Raw genomic sequence first — 20,477 nt, forward strand, 5'->3', positions numbered from 1 at the left:
CCCCGCGGGCGGGCCGGCGCTCGGGCCGCCCTGCTGCCGCAGCCGGGCCCGGCCGTGCTCCCTCAGGGCAGCGCCGGAGGCGATGGCTCCGTGCCCCGCACACCCGCGGCTCCCCCACAGACAGCCCCGCTCGGCACGCGGGGCTCCAGCTCCATCTCCCGGCCCAGCCGGAGCGGCGGGCGGGGCCCGGGGGCGGCTCCGCCACCGCGGCTCTGCCGCCCCTCACGGCCGGCACCGCCTCCCGCCCCGCCCCGGAAGGCGCCGCCCGGGCCCGTCTCTTCCGGGGGCCGTGGGTCCGGCATGAGCGACGTGGTGGAGCGGACGCTGAGCGCCCTGCCCGGGCTGCTGGGCCAGCACGACCCGGGCGCTGGCCCGGGCGGCCCCGGCAGGGTGTCGGCCTCGTCCCGGCTCGGGAGCCTCATTCGGAGCATCACGGCGCTCACCTCCAAGCACGTACGGGCTGCGGGGCCGGGCTCCTCTCCCTTCCCGCCCCCGGGGAGCCGGCGCGGGGCTGGGCTGGGGGCCCCGGGCGCGGCGTCTCCCCTCGGTCGCGGGGCTGGGTTGGGCTGAGCTCAGGAGCCCACGATAAATGCCCCGATAAAGCCCCGGTGTTTGTGAGTGGCCGCGTTCTGCTGCTCTGGGGCACGGGCTGGGCCAGCACGGGCGCCGTGCTGGAAGCCAGCGGCCCCGGAGTGAGGTACACACTGCCTTGAGGAGAGCGTGGGGCACTGCTGGATTGCCGTGTCTCCTCTGACGCTTCTTTCACGTTCTGCCTGTGAAATCTTTGCGAGATTAAAACAAGTTTAATTTTTCTAGGAAGAAGAAAAATTAATCCAGCAGGAACTAACCAGTTTGAAAGCAACAGTTTCAGCCCCCACCACAACACTTGTAAGTTCTGTAAGGCTGTGGAACAGCACACCGAAGGTGAAGGACAGCAGTGTTCTCACTCTTTTTGACAGGTGGATGTGCAGGTTATTTGCATTATAGATATTTAATCATGAGTATTAAAAAGCACCAATACATGTGGTTTTGCAGCCTGGTTAAAATAGTGAGAAGACTGTGGTTCTGTTTGATGTGCATAAATTGTAACAATATCGCACCCAGGGCCTGTCATCGTGTAGTTTCTGAAGTAATGCAGACAGCAAAGCTGGCTGATGAACTGCTTCCATCAAATCATGCTCTTTGCAGGCTGACATTGCTCTTACAATTAGTTTCTGCTCTTTAAGGAGCTGTGCTTTGTTGTATGGACTGTTGTCATGTCTGAGTTTCAGGAGCTGATGTATTCTGGTTTGAGTTAGTTAATGCATATCTCAGTCCCATGAGTGAGGATCTTTGAAGGGAAAAATAAAGTTTTATGTCGCATGTAGTAAGAAACCATCCTAGGTCAGGGTAGTAACTGGTTAAAAATAAATTGTATTAACAGTGTGATCATCATAATACTTCAGCTAATTCATATTTTTTATGTTGGTCGTAGTTAATCTACTGTTGATCACATGCATGCTAATCAAAATAAGAACTATTTTAGGGGTACTATAGGGGGTGTTCTGCCTTTATAGCAGAAATTTAATATTGCTTTGCAGAAGAGGTTCATGGCAAAAGAAAAAATTACTAATACCCAGATTTTAGAAAACACATGAGTGGATGCGTTTCTATGAGATAAAGTGATAAAGTTCTCTGTTTCAGCAGAGCAGTGAAGAAGAGCATAAAACGTGGCCGACGTAAAATTTTCAATAATTTGTTTCTGGTATTTCAGAGACTGATGAAAGAATGCATGGTGAGACTCATCTATTGTGAAATGCTGGGCTACGAGTCTTCCTTTGGATACATCCACGCAATCAAGCTTGCCCAGCAAGGGAATCTGCTGGAGAAGAGAGTTGGTACGTGTATGGAGCTGTAGCCCTTTTAATGTTCTCAAACTCTTGAGTTTTAAAGTTTCTCAGGATTTATAGTTCGTGTCAAAATACGGCCTACTTAAAATGTTCCTCTGCTTTCTTGGTCTTATTTCATGGTCTGTTACTTTTTGAAATTACCTGAATCCTTAGCTTGTGAGATGCTCTGTGTGTGCTTGCAGCACAGAAGGCAGGGGAAACGAAATTTGAGTCACCAGTAGTTTCATTGTTTTCAATTAAGGCACCAGTAAACAAATAATTTGAGAGAATATTTATTAAACACATCAAGCAGAAAACCAGTTTTTGTCAGGATCTGGTTTCTTTTCCAAGTACTAGTACAAGATTAGACAAAGATGGTTCTGTCCGGCAAATATTTTCTGGTTTGGTGCTTGTAGGATTTTTTTCTTTATTTTAGAAAGAGTTGTAGGGAATGAGGCAAATAGGGAGGCCCTTACAGCATAGAGGCAGAAGTTCCTGATGAAATCTTAAAGGTTGGTTCAGATTTCTTTGAAATTTCATGGGATTGATTTCTTTTCCTGCCAGTGTGGCCATTAACTTGTTTCCAGTAGATGTGGTTTGAAGTATTTGTCAGCCTGTCTCATCTGGAGAATTTCCTTGCAGTTGCTGATTCAACTGCCTAGTGAAGACATTTCTTCTTGTTTGCAGAGAAAATGGTTTAACTCCAAGCAATACCATGTCTGCATGCACAGAAGGAAGGGTCTTGCGGGATATGCTTGTTTGATATCCTTTGTTTGAGTTTCATCTGGATCATCCACTCAAGTATTGGAGTTTCTGAGAGAATCCATTACAAGTGATGAATTAAATTTGCTTTTCCCTGAGTAATGAAAGCCAGTGTACAGATGCTCTGGTAGGGATTAAGAAATTTTGTCTTTACCAAACCTGGGAAGGCAGGTGATAAGCTGTTTTGAAGAAAACTTGGTTACTTCTGTAAGTGTCAAGAGCCAGTGTGTCTTGTTATTAATCAGATTAAGACCTTCCATACTAGGGCTCTTTTTGAGAAAGGTTTGGTGAAGCAGCATCCTTTTTTAATTTTGAATGTAGGTTGCCTAAAGTTCTCCAGACACAAAGTGCCCATAAGCTTTGATCTGATAAAAGAGTGTTATCAAGAGTTTTGGTTTCTTTCTTTGTTGTTGTTCTGCAATTATATATGATACATGAGGATAATCTTGTCAGTTCTTGGTGCAATATACCAGAGTTTGTATTGAGGAACTGTCAGTTGAGCTGATCAAAATGAATGACTCCTTTACCCAGTGTGAGCCTCAGTTCAGGAGAGTGACCTCTGTCTTTGTGCTGAGCTGATCATGGCCATGATCATAAGCAGATAGATCAATCTGATAGCCCAGCCAATACAGTTATTCATTTTCAAGTTGTTCATTTTGATCCCCAAGCCCTGAATGAACCAAAATTCTCTCAAATCTGTCTGAAGTACAGTTCTTGCTGTAACTGGTAGCACACTCTCCCTACCCCCCATTTAAGTCCCATAGTTTAAAAGGAGAGAGGGGTCTTGAAGAAAAAGTGTTTCTTTTCCTGGGTTCTGGAATGGTTTCCTCGTTGTTAAGAAATAACAAAGGAGTTTTTGGCTTAGGATGGTGAATATACTTTTCTATATTCCAAGTTGAATATAAAATTTCTTTGGAGAGATGTTTTATTACTTGAAAACAAAAAAAGAAACAGATATAAGGAAGTGCACTTGTGTTGTGTAGTCTAGAAGTAATGTACTCTTCTCTGTGCAGAGAAAATATTAGTTTTCCAGGAAGTGATTTATAATATAATGGTGCTCTTGACTGCTCTGTAGCTATAAAAGTATTGTAATATCTCTTTATTTCTCAAAACTTATGAATTCTTAGCTGTTATTTTTTGCACTTTATTGCAGCTTAAATATTACTGATTTGCCTGGAAATAAGGGAGTCTTGACATTTAAAATGTGAGCAACTGTTATCCAACAGTTTTTTGTTGGGTTTCTGTAATTGTTTGGGTTAACTCTTCTTGTGTTACAGAAAGTCTTAAGGTTTCTGTCTTCAAGTTTCTTACTGCTTGAAAATAGTAATGAAGGCTGCTTTCTTTTATAGGTTACTTGGCAGTTTCTCTGTTTCTACATGAAAATCATGAGCTGCTACTTCTACTTGTGAACACAGTTGTGAAGGTACAGTGTTTTTGGGGGGGGGGGGGAGAAAAAACCAAAAATAGGAAAATCTTACAGGTGTCAGAGGGGTTATTCTCATCTGCCAAAAGATGAGCCAGTGGGGAAGAAGACCTGTCTGAACAGAGAGCTTTGCCTGGAACTTGGGGCGTGGTGACGGGTGTGGTGTAAAAAAGAGTTTATGACCTCTGGAAGAAGGGGCAGGCAGCTCAGGAGAACTACAAGGACGTTGTGGGGTGATGCAGGGAGAAAATTAGAAGGGCCAAAGCCCAACTACAACTTAATCTGGCTACTGCTGTAAAAGACAATAAAAAATGTTTTTATAAATACCTTGGCAGTAAAAGGCAGGCTAAGGAGAATCTCCATCCTCTATTGAGTGCAGGGGGAAACGTAGAGGCAAAGGATGAGTAAAAGGCTGAGATACTCAATGCCTTCTTTGTCTTGGTCATTAATAGTAAGACCAGTTGTTCTGTGGTACCCAGCTGGAGGACAGGAGCAGAATTTCCTGCCCAGAGGAAATGTCAGCAACCTGCTACACCACATAGACATGCACACGTCCATGGGGCTGGGTGGGATCCACCCAAGGGCACTGAGGGACTAATGGAAGTGGTCTGAAGCACAAGTCTGATGAGGAGCCCCTAAACTAAACTAAACTTGGACCAATTCTTCCTGTTTTGTCACACAACATTTAATTACTTGTCTTCCTGTCTTAAAGTTGCTGTTTCTTTGATTAGCAAAGAAAATCTGAGATGGCTTTCTCTTCCATTTCCTTTTTAATTTAGTCTTTATGTTCTTGCTCTTGAAGCCATATTTTAAGTTTTCTCAAAGGAGGTGTGCAATAAACTTTTCTTTATAAGTGTACCAACTGTATATGTTCTCAACTCCAGGAGGAACCATGCATGCATCTTGCAGTGTCAGCTTTGGCTTTTAGCTGATGGCAAGTATCTGTTGCCTTCTCTGAGTTCATCTGATGACTTTGACAGAAAATGGAAATACATTTTGGAGTGCCACTGAAAATCTGTTACTACTGTCTCCTACATGGAGCAATTACGACTTAATATAACTCTTCCTCTGTAATGTTTACTTTTATATTGTGGTAGGCCAAAGTCACAGAAATTATAGATTGAAAGTGATGTTTATTTTGTTGCTGTGATTGAAAACTGTTCTATAATATTTAAAAATATGACTTGAAACTCAAAAAGAACTAAACCAAAATAAGGACTGAAACTGATCTGGGAGAGATGAACAAAGCAAGTTATATCAGCTGGAAATCTTACACACTTAATTTGTTTTGAAAAATGATTGTAGTCTTGTATTAATAAATTCATCCATCCTTCTTTAGTTTAAGGTTACAGTGAGCTATACTTTAATTGTATTTGGGACAGACTGAGATTTTATTCTTAGTTTTGTAGAATGTTACTTGTAATTTGCATTTGCTTCTTAGGAAGTAAGTAATATTTTAGGGTACAGATATGTACTTGGCAGTACTATTGAGCTTGCTCTTTTTAAATTCTTTTGGCTAGATCAAAGGCAGTAGAGAGTACTATTGAATTCTGTGGGAAGTGACTCGTCTCCCTGATCCAAACAGGGATTCAACGTTTTTTTACAATCATTTCAGTAAACAAAAATTGATTGTAGCTCTATGTGTTAATCTCACATATATTTAAAATATGAATGTAGTTCTCTATGATGAATGTGAGGAGCTGCCTGTGCCCTCTTCCTGTGGAAGAGAAGAGTCCGATGAGCTCCCTGAGAGCTGGCACCTCTCAAACACGAACAGGATGCTGGCTGTGGGTGGGCTCTGTGGGGTGGGGGGGGTAGGTCCAGCCTGCTTGTGAAAGATTCGGGGGATGTCTGTGCAGAGTTTAAAAGTCTAAGAAAAAATGTACTGTCTCCTATGATTGTAACAGGACTTACAGAGCACTAATCTAGTAGAGGTGTGCATGGCATTAACTGTTGTCAGCCAGATCTTTCCACGGGAGATGATTCCAGCTGTTCTGCCCCTAATAGAAGACAAGCTTCAGCATTCTAAGTATGTATTCATTACAGGATTTCAAATGGCCTTGTACAGCTGAATAACTTAATTTTGTAGGTACTTTTGGTAAACTGATGTTTCTTCTCTTAGTGGTCTTTTCTAATCATCACCTTTAGAAATTAATCCTGTCCTTGTATTTCTCTTGGATTCTTGTCTCATTTACTTGCAGCTTGAATGAGTATTGAATAGGTAGCATTTTTTTTTCATAGCCAGTTTTGATAGGTAAATGTAACAGACTTTATTTGCTGGAGTCCTTGTAACAAATGTGCATGAAGAAGTGTTTGTGGAGTAGGAGGAGAAACAGATCAGGATCCTTGAACTTCACTGATACTTTTTTCATAAAGCTCTTTATAAAAACTGTGATAAAGGTTTATCTGTGCATACCCTTGATTTGTTTCACTGGTAGTTTACAATATCCCATAAACAGAGGAAAATACTATAATGGTTGTGTTGGTTAGAAAGGGAATTGCAGAATGAATTGACTCAGTAACTTTTAGACATGTATTTTTTGGAGCTGCATATATGACCACAGCAGATTAGTCATGGCCTATTTCATTGTTTATTTGGTGGACATTGTTTTAAATCATCAATCTGACATCAAGCCCTACTAAGCTTTAAAGTTGGCTTTGTCCCTTCCTCTCTTAGGTGGTATTTGCAAAGTTATTTGCTACCAATATGTAAAACATGGGTTCTCATCTCTACAGGTCATAATGTTCTGGGGTCTGGCAAGTTTTTTTCTAGAGTCAAGTACTTGAAGTACCTAAGCAGCTTCATTTTATTAAGTGTAACTCTCATTTCAGGGAAATTATCCGAAGAAAAGCTGTTCAAGCTTTATATAAATTCTATCTCATTGCTCCTAACCAAGTTCAGCACATCCATGATAAGTTCCGGAAAGCCTTGTGTGACAGGGACGTTGGAGTCATGGCTGCTTCTTTGCATATTTATCTTCAAATGATTAAGGTAGGCAAACAATTAGAAGCACAACCGAATTCGGGAGATATTTTTATTTATTTTTTATTTTAAATACACAGTGTGCTCTACAAGAGTTTTGCAGAAAAATCTCACTTGTAGTAGTTAGAAAAGTTAATTTATGGGATCGTGTGTTACGGTTGTTTCTGCTAGCTCTCCATTTAGCTGGACAGATCCACTTCTGGCAGGATCCGAGTGCTCAGCATCGCTGGGTCCTTCGCCAGAGGGTCTAAGTCCTACAGTGAGTTAAAGGGAAATTTCCTTGTAAATGTTATACCTGCTCCCTTTGCAAACATGTGAGAAAAGAGCATAGGCTTAAAGTGAAGAGCTCATGGGTGCTGAGGGTTGAGAGCAGAAGTCTGATTTAGAGAAACGAAGCCATCAGTGTAGCTATTTTGATCTTACTCGAGTTGTAAGTATTATTGTAAGGATTATTTTTACTTTTGAGTTGCTGTATCGAAATATTTGAATTGTATTTAATTTTCATTATGTAGGAAAACTCATCTGGATACAAGGACTTGACTGGGAGTTTTGTAACCATCCTGAAGCAGGTGGTGGGAGGAAAGCTCTCTGCTGACTTCAACTATCACAGTGTGCCAGCACCATGGTTACAAATTCAGCTTTTAAGAATATTGGGGCTGCTGGGAAAAGATGATCCAAGGTAACCACATTTTTCTCTGTAATTAATAGTTTGAAGGTACAGTCACAGCCTGCACCTCATAGACTGTAAGAGGCTTTCAGTGTTGAAATTCTTGCAGATTTGTTTTTAACCAAGACAGCATATTAGTTTCTGCAAAAAATGGTTTTTTAGCTTCTGGATTGTCTAAACAATTGATTGTTATGGAATATGCTTAAAATGTAATTTTACTGTGACTTGTATTACAATGTTACCAAATAGCTTTACTCCAGATTTTCGCAGTTATTTTTAAATTGTCACCATTTAGTGAGGTCCTAGTTGTCTGTCACCCTTTTTCTATTTATCTTTTTATTTATACAAGCACTGAGGGAAGTGTTCTTATTCTTATAATTTAGTAAATGTTTCTTTTGAAAGCTGCAAACATCTTGTTAAATGCCATTTAGGATCATGGTATAGAGCTCTGCTGTGTTAAAGCAAATTTGTGGATGTGAATAAAGTGTTACAGGTTTCAGTAATAGTGTTTGAACTGTTTGGCAAAATAAGACCACATGCTTATTAGTGCTGCAATTAATTGTAAATATTTTCTTAAACAGGACAAGTGAATTGATGTATGATGTTCTCGATGAATCGTTAAGAAGAGCCGAGATTAATCATAATATTACATATGGTGGGTAAGGTTATTTTATGTAATTATCGATATTTGAAAAGGTAGAAGATGAGTAGGTGATTGTACTAAAATACTTACACAGTACTTTTGAGAAATCTAATTATAGTCTTAACATTAAGTGTATTCTGAAGTGTCCAACTAGTATATAGTACCACAAATGATGCATTGCTGTACAGCACAAATTTTTTATCATTGAAATAAAACACATCTATATACAGGGAATTCATTGGCTCAGAAGCCTTTATCCTGTGTTTGCATTAACCTTGCCCTTAAACACAGAAAGTCAGCTCCTTCTTGAAAGTTCTTATTGGACATTGCTTAAGTTGAAATAAGGAACAGAAGAAAATCCTACTGATGCATCTCTGTGTGTTAGAAATGCTTAGATCTTTTCACTGCCCCAGGAAAGGCACCAGATGGTGTGCAAGAAGGACAGTGTCAGTTCTTTGCAGCTGTGTGGGGCTTCTCTGAGCACAGCTCATAAACGTTACACCTCCAGAGTTCAGTGACAGTGCTGCCTGTGAAAGGATGTCTTTGGCACATGCCTCAATTGAAAACTTCTAAATCATAGCAGAAGGTTCATTTTGGTAGAGGTTCATTATCTTTGTAGTAGAGAAAACTGGTTTTGTTGCTAGACTAAAGCAAAAGGAATAATTGCATTGTTAAATTTTTCCTACTAGAAAGTTGAGCAATTTATTTGTCTTTTTTTCTTTGTCTTCTCCTCCCCAGGTTCTAATACCTCCCCAGAACCCTAGTTCTGATGCTCTAGAACCCTCGTTTAAGAGCTATTTCACTACTAGAAAAACCTGCCCCTCCAATTTTTTTATTGCTAAAGAAAGCCTTGCAGATGTGCCAAAGTCCCTGTGCTAATGGAATGGAAAGAAAATTGAGACTTTCTTAAAACAGAGTGAGGGGTAAAAAAGAAAAAAAAGGGAACATGGCTGAAAGCTGTAGATGTCTAACACCTACATCATACATCTGTTGTAAAGCATTGTGTAAGCTTCACTGCCATCAAAAGGGGAGCTTTGGGGAAGTATTCTCTTAGTAAATAATAAATGAGGAAGCATCTGTCCGACATTCAGAGTATTCAGCTGATTGCTTCTGTTCTTTTAGGCAAGAACATATAAGTTATTGGGAGGTGTGTTGCCTTGTAATACAGATTGTTTGCACTTGCCAAGAGTTAAACATTAAATTTGTTTTGAGCACTTAAAGGGACAAAGTAGGCAGTTCATTATGGTTTGTACAAGGACATAGAATTTAGGTATGTAGTTCTTGTTCACCTATGGCAAGCATTTTATAAACTTACAGTTGATAATCCCAGACAAAAGAAAAATGTAATTCTGAGTGATTGCTCGTTCTTACAAAAAGTCTTTGGTTCTGGCATGTTTCTTGTAGGCAGTTTTGTTGTGTGCTAGTCTTTCTCAGATTTAGTTTGTAATGCCTAAGGAAGAGAGGAGGTTGTCTTTTGGACAGTTCAGTTAGTGACTGAAGAGCAACTGAAAATTGCATCACGATTTTAAGACTTAATTAACTTGGGAGACTAACACTGTCTGAACCTTTGCCCAAATTATTGCCACAAAGGATTAATTACTTTTTGTGTGTTGTTCAGTTTACTTCTAGATTTTTCTCAAACAACTGTACAAAGCTGCTGGGTTTTTTCCTGGTTTTGTGTTTTGATTTTTCATTGGGGTTTTTTTTTAACAGGAATATTCTTGGGATGATTTTGGCTGTTGGTAGTAGCTAAGAAATGGTATGAGTTATCAAAACTAATTTGTCTCAAATCCTTTATAGTTGCTTATTGGCTTTCTGAAGACCGTCCCAGTCCAGTGCCTTGAGCAGCTGTAGGAGACTTCTGGGTTGGAAGAACTTTAAGGACAGAAAGTTGTATGCACAGTGGCAAGGGCTAATTAAAATATGTATGCACTAAAGGAGATAGACTTTCACCCTGCTTTTCCTTGTGTCAGATGGTACTCTCTGGTTACATTTGGTGGGAGTGGGACAGCACTGTAGTCCTTTGAGGCAGTCACTGAGCTTGTTTGTTTGTTAAAAATTTTTGGATTATAGAAGTATTCAATACACATTAATTATGTGTCTTTTCCTCCTGCAGCCATCTTGTTTGAATGTGTCCAAACAATTTATACCATTTATCCCAAATCTGAATTACTTGAAAAGGCTGCCAAGTGCATTGGAAAATTTGTTTTGTCACCCAAAATTAATTTGAAATACTTAGGTAAGGATGCCTGATTTCATTATGCTGTCTTTAATTTGGCCATAGTGGTAGCATTGCCTTGTATCACTTGCAATCACTTCCATTCCAGGTTTAAAGGCTCTGACCTATGTTATCCAGCAGGATCCAAATCTGGCACTTCAGCACCAGATGACAATAATTGAATGTCTGGACCATCCGGATCCCATTATTAAAAGGGAGGTCAGTGAATTTCTAAATGTCAAAAATGCAGTTAATTGTTAAGATGGGTGATAAGTTTTGTAAAATGAGAAGGGTAAAACTGTTATGTTTCCGTAACTGTGAGAGAGCAGTTACAAACAGTATTAATGTGACAAGCTGTGTAGATAAGCAGTGTATTTCATTGAAGAATAGTTACTTAGTTTGGCAGTGTACTAAAGCTGATGTTTGCCTGCTTCCTTTTTTGAGTCATCAGAACCATTTTTTTTTCTTTTGCTTTCTCTTTCAGACTTTAGAGCTTCTCTATAGGATTACAAATGGACAGAATGTAGTTGTCATAGTTCAGAAGATGCTTGACTACTTAAAAGAAAGCAAAGAAGAATATGCTGTCATCAACTTAGTTGGCAAAGTGGCAGAACTAGCTGAGAAATATCCTTTTATTTTTCTGAACTAGCTGAGAAATATCCTTTTATTTTTCTGAAACTTTGCAGTCTGAACTCAGGCACATGTAGCACTGATACCTATCAAAGCATCTGTCATGATCTTGTGAAGTAGGAAGTGTTAGAGCTGTGCCTTCCATCCTTTCAAATGCAAAAGAAAGCACATGCAAAAATGACTACAGTGTTTCTTGTATTTCACTGGGAGAAACTAATTGCACTCAGCTTTTGGCTTTGGAGTTTACCATTGAAACCTTGTGGTTTTAAATTTGGACTTTGAAACCTTATACCACTGTATAGAGATATCTCAGTGCTACCTGAAGTGCTGTTCTGTAGTTGTGGGACTGATCTTCCCTGATCAAGCTCTTCATCGGTGTATGGATTTTAGCAATAGCACACTTCGATGGAAATGAAGAAAAGATTTTTTAAAAATGCCAAAAAAGATGGAAGTGATGATTAGGGATTTGGCTTATGATGGGCATTACTGTTAGACCTGCCACTGCCTGATTTTCTGTTTGTTTTTTTATTTGATAACTTGAGTTATAAGCTCTTTATAACGGAGCTGCCTTGTCATCCTGTTTGTACACTGCTTGGCATGGAGCAGTGTACCAAAAAAAGCTCTGTTGTCCAGCAGTATGCAAAAATAATGCAATAACACTGAAAATTCTGTACTGTTAAAAATTTCCGTTCATTAACTGTGGGTTTTCAGGACTTGTCTGAGAGAAGGCAGAAGCCAACTTACAAAGTTGGCAAAGGCTGATCAAATGTTAAATATATTAAAAAAAGCAGTGGTGATTTCTGTGGAGTGCTTCAGAATGTTTTTGTAAAATTGGTAAATCATTAGCAAAGCACTGCTGAAAAGAGCAGTTTTTTTGTCATTGATCAAGTGATGCTGGGTAAACAAAAGATTATCTGGAAGCCTAGCACAGGATAAGTGTGAGCTTAAAATAGAGTAGGACAGATGTGAACGTATCTGTTCATAGTGTGTGAGGCCTGCATAAACTTAACTTTTTCAACAGAGCAGTAACTTAAGACTTTTCTAACTTAGCACCAGTTATCATGACATTTACAGGAAATACTTGATAAAAGATACAGGAATATTTCCTCTTTACTTAGATGGAGCTGATATTTGCCCATCAGATCCCCAGCTTACTGGGGAGATCACAATTGGGCATTCCTTAGGAAATACACTAAATAAGAAAGAAAAAGTTATGCCTTAGCATTTCATTCCTTAACATCTGGACACGTATGCCCCTAACAACGAGTGGTTCATCCAGACAATGAATGCTGTGTTCTCAGTTGGAGGTGATGTTGTGCATTCTGATATCCCAAACAACTTTCTGAGGCTCTTGGCTGAAGGTAACTCCCTGCATGCCCTGAAGAATTAGACACGTTCCTTAATAATCTGTTTGGTTTGTTTTGGTTTTTTTCCTCTTAAAATGTACTTTGAAATATTTGGTAGGACGTGTTATTTGTGTTTCAGGGAAACTGTGTTGTTTTCTATCTAGGATTTGATGATGGAAAGGAAGATCATCAGCTACGGATGTATGCAGTCCAGTCTTATTTAGCATTACTTGAAGAGGAAGATAAATTGTATCCACAGAAATTCCTTCAAGTTATGAGCTGGGTAAGGTAGACACATGGTCAGAATTCCATACACATATTTGAGGAAGCTGTCAAAGGTGATAATGTTTTTAATAACTGTTTATTAAACATTTGTTTTTAGTCATTTTTACTTGAATTCAAGCTGACATGCTGAAGTCTCTTTTAGTGACCAGGATCCTCAGTGACTGAGGACTATTCACTTGTGGTTTGTGGAAAAGCTGACTTGCTCCCTGTAAGGCAGGTGATTGTTGGAATGGTTTAGCAGCCACCTGAATCTGACTGCATACTGAGAGCCTTTCTGTCTTCATCCAAATGAGCCAGATGTGGTTGTGAAATGCACTTGCAGCCTTGCAAATGACTGGCCAAGTGCTATGCTGGTGTTACCTGACACTTGGGGAAGCTTCAGCTTCCAGCCCAGGGACAGGCTGCAGTTTGAGGAAATGGTGTTTTATCAGGGCCTAGTTATGTTTAGCTTTCTTTTCAAGACAGTTACTTGATTTTTAAAAGGCTAAAAGTTGGAATCTGTTGAGGTAAACACAAAGATCACTTCAACCCTTTGACATTTAAAACACAAAATGGTAAAGAAATAACTTGAAACATGCTTAAATAATAGTTTCTTGAATGTGAGGTGGATTTTATTGTGTTAGTTAGTACTATATTCTGATTTCAAAACTGAAAGCACTGCTGTGTGTAACTAAATGCATATTCTGTGTGTTCTTTGTAAATAGGTGTTGGGAGAATATTTCAGTCTTGTTACAGATGTTGATCCAGAAGTTATTTTGACAAAGCTGCACAGTCTGCTGAAGAAGACTTTTGTTACTTCTGAAACTAAAGCGTGGATAATGGCTGCAGTCACCAAGATAGCCTCACGCACCTCCTGCTCAAAAACAGTGGATGAACTAATCCAAGAACTCAGCAGCTCTCTGGATACATGCCTGAGACAATATGCCTTTGAATTGAAGCATCTGTGTGAAGACAAAGCACTGATGAAGAGCTTGCTTCCATTTGATGCTAGCTGCAATGACCTGGTGGTAAGACACTTACCATGGGTGTTTTTCATGAACCTCTTTGTAGTTCAGGGGGCTGAATATTTTGGTAAAAAGGTGTTTCCAAAATGAATGGTGTTTGCAGTTCTCACTGGGTGCAAGTCTGCTTAAAGTGAGCTTTCAGAAGCACTTTTTCAGGCATGTGTGATGTATCATGGTGCTCTGTACAGAAAGATAAAGAGCCATGGTGTTTTAGTTAAGTAAGCTGGAGTAGCTTTTAGCAAAACTATCATCTCATACACTGGTTTATTTTTAGTTGTCTTTTTTGTCTTTTAGTCGTCTTTTGTTTTTTCAAAGATAAGGTAGGCCTGCTTTAGTGATACAGTACTTTTGAATTCAAAGGGTTTGCCTCCTATTGGAAAATGACTTATTTTGACCATGACATTTCCACAGTAAATGATGGAAAAGATTCTGTCCATACACCATCTTTACTGGTAGATATGGGAGATGTGAGATGAAGATCCTGATCTGCTGATAAGACACGATATTCTTCTGGTAATGTCAGGCTCACATGAAGCAAATATTTTCATTGCCTTTTCATTCCTTTTAATTCTGTGTAGGTAGATGCTTCCTTATCTTTTCTGGATGGGTTTGTGGCTGAGGGACTTGCTCGTGGTGCAGCACCATATAAGCCTCATCACCAGAGACAAGAGGAGAAACTTTCTCAGGAAAAAGGTGACAGTTTACTGCATTTATTTAATACTGGTAAATTACCTGATAAGTATTAACGATTTAAGTGTACAGTTAATTTATCTTCTTAAAATAATAGTGTCTTAATGCAGCTCTTGTGTGTAGTCAACAGCTAAGTTCGACTTAAATTTTAGTTCCACCTCTATCTAGCTGATGTATATAGATTGTTCTGCAGGTGAGAAAGTCTTACTGTAATCCTTGCTGGTCTATAGATTTGAAATTTATGGGGATTATCAAAGTGAGAGCCTGCGAAGTCCAGCAGTACAGGGATATCTATTTTCAGAAAATAGATTTCGTTCTTACTTTTTTTTACGCCTCCTTGTAATTTAAGATTGTCTGTCTTGCAGCTCTGAATTTTGAACCTTATGGATTGTCCTTTGCTTCAAGTGTGTCCTCATCCGGTGTCACTGGCAGACAGTCCCCCACTGGTTTATCTTTTGGCTCTGATACATCTGCAAATAGTGCTGAGACGGGGCACAAAGAGTGAGTTAATTTGTGTATGAAGTGAAGTACTTTGAAGCTTCTGTTCTTGTCAGTATCATGTGTCTTTGTTGCTTCATTGCATGGAACTAGAAGGAATGCAGTTGAACTTGGAAACCCCTATCACATACGAAGAAAATCAGGTGGGGGCAGGAATAACTAGGGAAACGGCTGATGTGGTCAGACTTTTCTCCACTTTCTTCACAGACTACAGCTTAGGTGATAGTTAATGCAGTAAAATTGGGACAGGATTGCCTAATTATTACATTGTTAACTATTTTTTCTGCCTTCTTTCTTTTTCTTACAGGGTACACTTACTTTTATTGGCATTACAATAAAGTCCCTTTAGGATACTCTTTTTAGGTAAAAGTGAGGCTATGACTTGCAGTGTAAGATGCTCCTTTTATTTTTAGTGCACTACACATCAATTCCATGTCCATAGTTTCATACAAATTATTAACTTCATTTATGCTCTCATAAACTGGTATACAGTAAACCTTTCCAGAATCTTTATATTTTACTGCTCACTCTTGTCTGTCAAAGTACCAAAGTAGTGAATGGGTTTGAGTGTTGGCATGTTTTTAGGAACATGTTCATATGGCTGATCCTGCTTTGTTTCGTTTGCCTTTTTAGGACAAATACTCTGAAACTTGAGGGAGTACGCAAGCTGTGGGGGAAAGAAGGCTACCTTCCAAAGAAAGAAAACAAAGTAGGGAAAGGAGATGAGCCACAAACAGTGCCTTGTGGCAGTTTATTAGCAGGGCAGGTCGGGGAGCCTCCTGCACTTCAGCCTGGTCAAGGTGCCAGCCTCTCTGAGGAAGACAAAGAGAAGCAGCAGTTAGCATCAACTTTGTTCATTGGGCTGGGATCAAGTGCTGGTGTCAGCCTGGTAAGTGATTTTTTTGAGATTTAACAGTTTAAAGTGTACATATAGTCTTACTTAAAATTATAGATACCTGTATGCAAATGGAGATCAAATTAGTGGTAAGAAACCCCCCCCAAGTCATTGAAAAACTACTGAGAAGTACTTTCGCAGTGTGATAATTTATTGAAACCTGAAACAGCTTGATGAAGCAATCTCTGGAGCAGGTCTGATTTGGTAACTAGAACTTTCCTTTGTTTACATGTTGTGCTCCAAGTTTTAGTGTCAGTTTTCCTGAACAACTGCTCCTTGACCCAGCTTTGCAGAGCTGTCACCGTTCATTTGGATGTGAGGCTGGAATTTGACACCCTATGTCAAGGCCATTTTTAATTTATGCATGGTAATATGTGGAACACAGAAGAATTCACGATTAGGTAATATTTTTAAGACTGGGCATCATATTAGCCAGCTCAAATCTTGGCACTTAGTAGCAGTTAACCAGTAACTTTACCTGTGCTTAGCTTTTAATAAGAGCTTTTAGTTTAAGAGAATCTAGAGTCATTTTGCATTATAAGCTAATTCAGTACTCTGTAAGAGATCCAGCAAAAGCCTGGTTCCATTAAAATCTCTGGAATCTATTTGTATTTGTCATCTGTTTTGATTCCTTGGTCCCTCCTCACTGTTTCATGGTATTAGCAGTAACACAACTGGTTGCTACAAACTTTTCCACCCTTTTTTTTTTTTTTTCTCTTTCCTTTTTCAGATGGGGAAAGCAGACACAGCTACTCAGAAGTTCAAAAGGAAATCAAAGATAAATGAAACTCAACAGAGTGAGGAGGCATCAGACTTCCAAAACAGTGCTGCTTCAGATTTTGGTCCCTTACTTGATACAGTACCTACTAACGTGGAAGACTGTGAGGGAAGTACACACACAAGGTTAAGGAAAGCCTCCCCTTGTTCTTCAGATATTGTAGAAGATAATTTAGCATTTGAAACACCTCAGTCCCTCAGAAAATTTGTGCTGGATGACAGACTTTCAGCTAACAGGCTGTCACAGTCATCTTTGTTTGCTGCTAGCAACATTGAAATTCTTCAGCCTTCTCCAAGTGCTCAATGTGGAAGTGCCAGGGAAACACCATTGGTCCCTTCCTTACCAGAAGAACTTGAAGAGCTTCCTCACTCTGAGGTAGTGGGACTTTGTCAGAGTGATGCCTTAGCTCTGCATTTATGTAAGGTGTGGACAGATGACTCTTTGTTGCTCATTGTTTTTGTTTCAAATAAAACCACTTCTGCACTTACTGCTGTGAACTTAGTGTTTGAAGAAACAGAACACTTTCAGGTAAGAAACTTTGTTTCCATTGTATTTTAAATTCACTTGGAACTTCTTGCTTTTTGCTTGCATTAAACTGTGCAGTGTCTGGTTTAATAGTCATGCCTTTTTCCAAAGTATTTCCTTAAAACCTTGTGGTACAGCTATTACACACATTTTTAAAGGGTGGTGAAAGAAATTGCACTATAAATTTAGTGTCATTGGCTATAAAAGTGAGAGGCTCACTTTTCAATTCACCTTGATTTTGTTTGCCTCTGTATAACAAATATGTGTGATTTTTCCATTCTGAATGCAAAGACTAAACCAAGTGCCAGCCTAACTTGTCCTGCTTGGATTGGTATGACTTAAGTTCACCTCACTTGTTGCTTTTGCCTGTGTGGCTGTTGTGCTTGTGCATTCATTTGTATTTACCTGACAGGCAAACGTGATGCTTTCCTGGCACCAAATTTGTGTAAGCTTCCTTCAGGTTTTTTTTTTTTTCCAAAGGCATGGTTCATTCTCATGCATTTAGTTGATGGTACAGAGGAATTGGTTAGTTTGTTTTTTTACATTGGCTACATTAGAGATTTAAGTATGATTGATAAAAGCATGTTACAGTCAAATTAAAACTTTATTTAAATATTTGGAAAGATATTTAGGAATTGCCAGTTGGCATGACTATCCACAGACTTTGCTAAAAGAAGCATGGAATAATTAATCAACTCAGCAAGTGATAACTGGATAAAAAGAATTAAGTGCATTGTTTCTTTTAGAATTGACTTAATCAAGGAACTGCTAATTGGTTATGGAGTTCCTTCCCTTTCCATTTCTGACTTGAATCAAACTTGTCTTGGCATTGATAGAAAGCGGGTATCTCATGTCTAGATTTTTCTTGTAATTCACTTAACTTCCCACCCAGACCACCACCATGGATAGAATCTCTTACCAGTTTGTTTTGAGAGCTAGAGACTGCTGAGTAATCTAGAAATCCTTTTTATTCGGGATGTTATCTCAACTTCTTGCTTTTAGCATATAGTTTGAGCTATGTTGCAATGCTGTTTGCTTGTATATTAGATTATTTTGGGACTGAGCTACAGAATTCAGGTCCTTGGTGCAGTTCTTTGGAGCTGGGAGAATCCAGTTGTCAGAAAGAGATCCATTTCACTGGTGTTATGCATCTCATAGCATGTTTGTAGGTGTAAATGATTGATTTATCCTTCATGAGGGCTGAGAAATGGTAGCTCTGTTCACTTGTCAAATACTCCAAGAAAAATCAACAGAAATAAAAGGCACTTACACAGTTTTATAGCTGTATCTGAATCACTTGCACAACTTGACAGCAAGACTTATATTCTGTATTCCTTCTATGACATTATATAGATTTTGGAGAGTGCCACCTCCCAGTTTCCTGTAATTGAAGCTCAAAGTGTGGAACGTTGCCAGAAGTATGTGAGGATGAGCAAAGTCTGTACACAGGGAATTCTTTCTGGCTCTGTTAATTACCAGTCAGAGATGGAAACTCGCCTTGAATTTTCAGTAACTTTATCATTGATGGACTTCATCAGGTAAATAAAACAAGCTGCACTTTTTAAAAACACTTGTATTCAACTCAATATTAGACAAGGTAGGATGGTTTGGGTATTGACTATGAAAATACAAGGCTTCACCTTGAGCAGCTAATTCAAATCTGAGATGGCTGTTCAGGATAATAAAGGGTTATTTTACACCTGCAAAAAAGGGGCAAAGTTCCAGCAAGAAGTACAAATGCAGGGAGAATATTGACAGTAGCTGTTTTTGAGGAGGCTAACAGAACAGAGAACAGAAGGACCTGCTGCTTTAAAATATGGCAAAATGTAAACGTGTCAAGAGGAAACAAGTGGTTTGAGTGCAGAGACCAGAACATGGTATGAGAAGGCTGACAACTTTTGCAGAGGAAGAAGGCTTATTCTTTTCATTTTTGAACACTGCATTTATTTTAGGAGTAAGAAAAAACAAATATCCTTTGTCCAGCAGACTTCTCTTTTGAAGTGAAGTAAATTAATTTTTTTTTGAATTTAGAAATCTAAAGCAAGGAATAGAAACATTTTTTAAATGTTAAGGAGGAAAAAGGAGGGGTTTGTTTAGACTAATACATGTTTACTGCTTGTGTGCTCTATTGTCCAGTTGCTTCTGGGTACAGGGGTTTATTTGAGACCAACTATATCCTGACTTACATATATTATTTGGCTAAGAAATGTGGTGAACTTCCTTTTAGGCCAATGGAAATGACTACAGAAGACTTTGGGAAGCTGTGGTTATCCCTTTCCAATGATGTGAAACAGAATATAAAAATGTCATCTTGCCAAGGCTCCCTTTCAGCAGCCCTGGATACACTGCAACAGAAGCTGAAACTCCACAGAGTTGACATTATAGGTAAGTGAAAGTATGCTGTAGGGTTGCTCACAGGGTAATTTGTCCCAGGAAAACAAGTGCATGGGAGTGAGTATCTTACAGGTTAAGGCAGAGAATGTTTGGGAGCATGGTAAACGCAGGACTGGTGTCCCAGGGACTTCGTTTGCCTCACTCAGGGGTCTGTGGGGAGGTGATGTAAAGGTACAAGTGTTCAGCAAACAGTGGATTTTGCAAGGGAGAAAACTTGCACTGGGAAGAGTTTTGGACAGGACAAAAAGGGAATGAAGCTGTATGACAAATAGAAGCTGGGATTTTGGCGTGGTTTGTGGTGATGTGTTCCATGAGTTAGAGGTAAGGGTAGGGGAAAACAGCGGACATGGAGTGTGAAAGATGTGTTTTCTATGAAGTCTACTGTAGCAATTGTTAGTTAATTGTTACCTCATTTTTTTCTGTGGTCTCTCAGGTAATGAGGGAATACTGGCCTGCCAGCTCCTGCCATCTGTGCCCTGCCTGCTGCACTGCCGTACTCACTCAGGGATGCTGGCCCTGTGGTTCAGATCCCCTTGTGCTGCTCTTCCAGATGGTTTGCTCTATCAGTGTCAGAAGGTGATGGAGGAATCCTGAGAACAATACTGCCTGCCTTAATCTATTTGGTGTGTGAAAGCAAATCAAAGATTTATACAGTTGCACAGATAATTACCAAAGCTAAACTAAGATACTGCTTCTTGAAGTATTAAAAGTTTTCTTCCAGCTGGCAATGTCCAAGTGGACTTGTGGGGGAAGAATGATGACCTAAATTACCCCTGCAAAAACATGCTCAGGACTGTACAGTATGTTAAAGTATTGTTACCTGTGTGAAATGTATATTAATTTTGTTGTAAATGACTGAAAGTATTTA

At 39.6% G+C, this 20,477-nt stretch overlaps 1 protein-coding gene across 3 annotated transcripts; it reads left to right on the top strand.

Moving 5' to 3' along the window:
- Positions 1 to 267: 267 nt before the first annotated feature.
- AP4E1 (adaptor related protein complex 4 subunit epsilon 1) lies at positions 268 to 20,334 on the top strand. 3 transcript variants are annotated; one of them, XM_039557356.1, is made up of 21 exons: positions 268 to 453; positions 817 to 888; positions 1,754 to 1,877; positions 3,980 to 4,053; positions 5,961 to 6,082; positions 6,886 to 7,045; positions 7,549 to 7,715; positions 8,285 to 8,358; positions 10,463 to 10,585; positions 10,674 to 10,783; positions 11,049 to 11,188; positions 12,443 to 12,555; positions 12,705 to 12,823; positions 13,530 to 13,832; positions 14,408 to 14,522; positions 14,885 to 15,020; positions 15,651 to 15,906; positions 16,643 to 17,218; positions 18,569 to 18,753; positions 19,443 to 19,600; positions 20,043 to 20,334. In XM_039557356.1, the coding sequence occupies exons 1-21, from the start codon at positions 301 to 303 to the stop codon at positions 20,201 to 20,203; spliced, it is 3,441 nt and encodes a 1,146-aa protein (XP_039413290.1). In that variant the 5' UTR covers positions 268 to 300; the 3' UTR covers positions 20,204 to 20,334. The 3 variants fall into 3 exon arrangements, with proteins under 3 accessions (XP_039413290.1, XP_039413292.1, XP_039413291.1); XM_039557358.1 differs by having other exon boundaries at positions 375 to 449; XM_039557357.1 differs by lacking the exon at positions 268 to 453 and adding an exon at positions 492 to 697.
- Positions 20,335 to 20,477: the final 143 nt, after the last annotated feature.

Source organism: Corvus cornix, chromosome 10, assembly GCF_000738735.6.
Source record: "Corvus cornix cornix isolate S_Up_H32 chromosome 10, ASM73873v5, whole genome shotgun sequence".
NCBI classification, from domain to species: Eukaryota; Metazoa; Chordata; class Aves; order Passeriformes; family Corvidae; genus Corvus; species Corvus cornix.

Coding starts and splice junctions, on each gene's coding strand:
- AP4E1 (XM_039557356.1), top strand. CDS start 301: ATGAGCGACGTGGTGGAGCGGACGCTGAGCGCCCTGCCCGGGCTGCTG. Junction 15,021..15,650: donor GCTGAGACGGGGCACAAAGA/GTGAGTTAATTT, acceptor TTGCCTTTTTAG/GACAAATACTCTGAAACTTG. Junction 17,219..18,568: donor AAGAAACAGAACACTTTCAG/GTAAGAAACTTT, acceptor GACATTATATAG/ATTTTGGAGAGTGCCACCTC.